The sequence below is a fragment of the Eriocheir sinensis genome, chromosome 23 (assembly GCF_024679095.1).
Source record: "Eriocheir sinensis breed Jianghai 21 chromosome 23, ASM2467909v1, whole genome shotgun sequence".
In the NCBI taxonomy this organism is placed as follows: Eukaryota; Metazoa; Arthropoda; class Malacostraca; order Decapoda; family Varunidae; genus Eriocheir; species Eriocheir sinensis.
This window is the reverse complement of record NC_066531.1, coordinates 12,104,693-12,110,403: the sequence shown is the minus strand read 5'-3', so window position 1 is coordinate 12,110,403 and position 5,711 is coordinate 12,104,693. Positions and strand designations below refer to the sequence as shown.

General features: G+C 40.7%; 1 protein-coding gene across 1 annotated transcript; it reads right to left on the bottom strand.

Annotated features, from left to right (window-relative positions):
* Window positions 1-393: 393 nt before the first annotated feature.
* On the bottom strand, window positions 394-1,845 carry LOC127002580 (uncharacterized; the record flags this gene model as incomplete). Its single annotated transcript, XM_050868663.1, has 2 exons — window positions 394-839; window positions 1,096-1,845. A coding segment is annotated over one exon (717 nt), but the record flags the coding sequence as incomplete, so codon positions are not given.
* Between the last annotated feature and the right edge of the window lie 3,866 nt (window positions 1,846-5,711).

Here is a 5,711-nt window from a genome sequence, read left to right as displayed (position 1 = left end):
TATTTATTTTTCTTCTTGGCCGACGAGTCATCGGCAGAAGAGTTACCGGGGGACCTCTCCCGGTGCTTGGCAGAGGAGATCTCCAATGACTCCCTCGAATCCGTCGAGGGAGAGTGTGCACGGCCGCCCTCCCGCGACGAAGCTAGGGTGGCGTTGCCGAGAGAACACTTAGGGTGCGTTTACACCAAGCACGTCGCGTCCCGTCACGTCACGTCACGTCACGTCAGGTGACTTGATGTGACACAGCTGCGTTTACACCAAGCGCGTCACGTCACGTCCAGTCAGGTCTGTTGATGCGTTTCTGTCAGTGACCTGACAGATTTCAAGAAGAATGGATACATCTACGCTCGCTGAAGTAGCGGTTTTATTATGGCGTCGTCGCCAGAGACGTAGAAAGAGAACTCGACTCTGGGTACATCCACTGAACACCAAGAGGCCAGATTTTGGGAGTTTCAGTCATTTGTTCCCGGACCTGATTGACCATCCAGAAAAATTCTATGATTTCTTCAGGATGACACAGGAGAACTTCAAGAAGTTAATAGACCTAGCTGGACCTTTCATTAGAAAACTCAACACTAACTACAGACGTGCTCTTGGAGTAGAAGAAAGAATGGCAATCTTTTTAAGGTAGGAACTATTTTATTGTACATTACACTAATTTTTACAAGTAGAACAATAGTAAACTAACTAGGCTATTGGCTAAATATGAAGATAGCAGTGTTTTCTGCTGGAAAGTGATAAAACTCATAAGACCTGTGCACAAAATAATTAATTCCTAAGACCTTGCACAAAATAATTAATTCCTAAGACCTTTGCACAAAATAATTAATTCCTAAGATCTTGCACAAAATAATTAATTCCTAAGACCTTTGCACAAAATCATTAATTCCTAAGATCTTGCACAAAATAATTAATTCCTAAGACCTTTGCACAAAATCATTAATTCCTAAGACCTTGCACAAAATCATTAATTCCTAAGATCTTGCACAAAATAATTAATTCCTAAGACCTTTGCACAAAATCATTAATTCCTAAGATCTTGCACAAAATAATTAATTCCTAAGACCTTTGCACAAAATAATTAATTCCTAAGACCTTGCACAAAATAATTAATTCCTAAGTTGCTTCTCAGAGGCGAAAATAAGTATTGTTAGTGTCACTTCCACTGGATGTACCTGGTGAGGGTGATGGTGTTGGTGTATGCAACTGATTTTGCTGAGTCCAGTAGCCATACTGGACAGAGGATTCAGGTTTATAAATCTTCCTACGGAGAGATTCCTGCATTTCAATTCTAAAATCTAAGTTGTCCATTGGCGACAGTTGCTTCACCATGGGAAGTAGACTTAACAGAAAATGGCGATCTGAATCATTATTATCTTGTGGCAACGTTTGTTCCCTCAGTAATTTTAGTTCGTTTAGGAACCGCATATCCATCTCCTCTTCAGTCTCCTTCTTGAGTTTTTTTGTGGCAGTAGGCTTCTTTAATATTGGAAGCATAGGCTTGACAGTACTGCTATTCTCACAAATTTCGATGTTACTTGCAGCTTCATCAGGAGTAGCATTGCCTGATGCTTCTACGACAGAACAAGGTGAATGATTCTGAGGTTCATCTTCAGTGTCATGATAGGTGTCTTGATGAGGAGGTGTTCGGACGTTTGAGGATGATGCTCGTGGAGTTACATGAGGGATTATAAATGTCATGGCATCATAGTATACCCACTTCCTTGCTTGGGTATTAGCTGATCCAGATGGTTTTGCACTGATTTTTCTTTTTTCCCTCATGAAATTGCTTCTTAGGTTCCCCCATTTCTCCTTACACCCGGCTTCTGCAAAAGAAAAAAAATAATTGAATTAACGTTTTGCACAGTGACGTTCACTGGTAAATTGTATGCTTGTTGCTAGGCTCCAACAGTAGGTTTGTCGGAATTATACAGCCTAATCACTGCGTAGCACACACACACACACACACACACACACATATATATTGTGTGTGTGTGTGTGTGTGTGTGTGCTACGCAGTGATTAGGCTATAATTCCGGCAAACTTACTATTGGAGTCTAGCAACAAGCATACGATTTACAATTATGATCCTATTATTTACTTATGTACAGTACTATTATATATCTATCTATCTATCTATCTATCTATCTATCTATCTATCTATATATATATATATATATATATATATATATATATATATATATATATATATATATATATATATATAAAATAGTACTGTACATTAGTAAATAACAGGATTATAATGTACAGTAAGGGCTCTCACTACTAAACAGTCAGACCTCTGTAGTCTACTGTATATAATAATAATTATTATTATATTTATTTTCAGGCATGTGGTTACTGGAGAATCTTTTGCTTCCCTTGGATACCAGTTTCGTGTTGATAGGGCCACAGTGCATAAGATTATCAAGGAAACCAGCAATGTTATTTGGGAAACATTGCAACCACAGTATATGCGGGTACCTACTGAACACCAGTGGGAGGAAATAGCTAAAACATTTTTTGAAAAATGTAATATTCCAAGTTGTATCGGAAGTATTGATGGTAAACACTGTCGGCTGAAATGTCCAGATGGAGCAGGATCCCTTTTTTATAATTACAAAGGATACCATTCTATTGTTCTTCTAGCCATTGCTGATGCTAACTGCTGTTTCACGCTGATCGATGTAGGGTCATATGGCCGAAACAGTGACAGTTCTGTTTTCACGGACTCAAACATGGGTAAGTCATTTAATTCTGGGGGATTAGGTATTCCACAACCAAGTGAAATACCAGTAACTGAAACTAAAATACCACATTTTCTTGTGGGAGACGAAGCGTTTCCACTGAAGCCTAATATCATGAGGCCATATCCTAGAAAGAACTTGGACTACTCCAAAAGGGTATTTAACTACCGGATAAGCAGGGCTAGAAGAACAGTAGAGTGCGCCTTTGGACTGTTAACCAAAAAATTTGGTTTGCTGCAAACTTCAATGGGGACCCTGCCTGGTCAAACTCTTTCGCCTCTGCCTGTCAACATCTACCTTTCCTTCTTGCTGGAAGTATGCCTTCACACAGCCTGTACCTAAGAAGGGTGACCGCTCCAATCCCTCAAACTACCGTCCTATTGCTTTACTTTGTCTATCTTCAAAGCTTTTGAATCAATCCTTAACCGTAAGATTCAAAAGCACCTTTCACTTCTGACCCTTCTATCTCTGATCGCCAGGGGTTCCCGCAAAGGCGTTCTACTGGTGATCTCCTAGCCTTCTTAACTGACTCTTGGTCATCCTCTCTTCTACGGTTTCTATCCTTTATCTCCAGTTTCCTTTCTGACCGTTCTATTTCTGCCGTGGTAGACGGTCACTGTTCTTCCCTAAATTAACAGTGGTGTCCCACAGGGTTCTTTCTGTCCTCCCACTCTTTTTCTGTTGTTCATTGATGATCTTCTTTCAAAACGAACTGTCCTATCCATTCCTACGCCGATGATTCCACTCTGCATTATTCAACTTTTTTAATAGAAGACCCACCCTTCAGGAACTTAACGACTCAAGGCTGGAGGCTGCAGAACGCTTAGCCTCAGACCTTACTATTATTTCCGATTGGGGCAAGAAGAACCTGGTGTCTTTCAACGCCTCAAAAACACAGTTTCTCCACCTATCCACTCGACACAATCTTCCAAACAACTATCCCCTATTCTTTGACAACACCCAGCTATCACCTTCCTCAACACTAAACATCCTCGGTCTATCCTTAACTCAAAATCTCAACTGGAAACTTCATATCTCATCTCTTACTAAATCAGCTTCCTCGAGGCTGGGCGTTCTGTACCGTCTCCGCCAGTTCTTCTCCCCTGCACAGTTGCTGTGTCCATATACAGGGCCTTGTCCGCCCTCGTATGGAGTATGCATCATGTGTGGGGGGCTCCATGGGGGGCTCACAGCTCTTCTGGACAGAGTGGAGGCAAAGGCTCTTCGTCTCATCAGCTCTCCTCCTCATACTGATAGTCTTCTACCTCTTAAATTCCGCCGCAATTTTGCCTCTCTTTCTATCTTCTATCGATATTTCCACGCTGACTGCTCTTCTGAACTTTCTAACTGCATGCCTCCCCCTTACCGCGGCCAAGATGCACTCGACTTTCTACTCATGCTCATCCCTATACTGTCCAAAACCCTTATGCAAGAGTTAACCAGCATCTTCACTCTTTCATCCCTCACGCTGGTAAACTCTGGAACAATCTTCCTTCATCTGTATTTCCTCCTGCCTACGACTTGAACTCTTTCAAGAGGAGGGTATCAGGACACCTCTCCTCCCGAAACTGACTTATCTTTCGGCCACCTCTTTGGATTCTTTTTAGGAGCAGCGAGTAGCGGGCTTTTTTTTTATTTTTTATTAATGTTTACTTTTTTGTGCCCTTGAGCTGTCTCCTTTGCTGTAAAAAAAAAAAAAAAAAAAAAGTGTTCAGGTATCGGAAGGATTGGTGAAAAGCATTTGTGTCCTTCACAATTTCATTCAGTATGAAAACAATTTTTCCTACTCTGTAAATGATGATCCTCATGATTCACCTCATTCCAATCATTCAAACTCTAGCCTGACAATAACAAGAAGCAATAGAGCCACAGCAGATGCTATGGGAGTTCGGGATATTTTTAAACAATATTTTGTTTCCCCAGGTGGAGCTCTTGAGTGGCAAGACAGAGTGATACAGGGTAATGTTTAATTCATAGACAAGTTCATAGCCTACTATATATTCATTATTTTATTTCATAGCCTATGTTTAGTATAGCTAGTATATAGTATATAGCTCTTGAGTGGCAAGACAGAGTGATACAGGGTAATGTCTAATTCATAGGGAAATTCATAGCCTACTATATATTCAATATTTTATTTCATAGCCTATGTTTAGTTCATAGTATACTTTAGGTCATAGACTATTGTATTGTTCATATTACATTTCATAGTTTTATATGTTAGTAAATATTGTATTTCATAGCCTATTATTTAGTTCATGATACAGTAGCTATGCAGTAGGGAATAGGCCTATTATTGTTGATTATAAGGTGAATAAAAAATGTTCTCTTACCTGGATATTTCATTTCATCAGCAATTTCTCTCCACAGTTTAGCAATGGCATCACGATCTCGGTGGCTGCGGTCTGTAGGATCGTATATAGCAGGGCGCTCTCGAACTAAGCTGATAAGGAGTTCCACATCCATATTCAAAACACGACTGACGCGCTGAGACTGGCTTGAAAAATAGAACCAGCTCTATATATTGACTTGACGCGACGCGACGCGGCGTGACGTGACGTGACTGGACGGAACCGGTGTAAACGCATTTTTCAAATATCCATACAAATCAGTGTTAAACTGGGGTGGCGATTCATGACTTGACGTGACGTGACGTGATGTGACGGGACGCGACGTGCTTGGTGTAAACGCACCCTTAGGGAGGGAGGTTACGGCCGTACCATAAGGCAACCTCTTCGACTGTAGAACCTTTTCGGCCATTTTCTCCTACCATAAAACTCAAAGGGTTTCCTCCGGAGCGGAATGGAAGGTGTTGAAGGGCGAAATTATTTCGACATAGGCACATCTTCGTCAGCCCCTTCGCATATTTTATGCGTCAATTCTGCATTTCGTTCATTAATATAGTAGTTAAGGATCCAGGAATTATAATAAAATGTATTTGATCTAATATGATTCGGCAAAAGT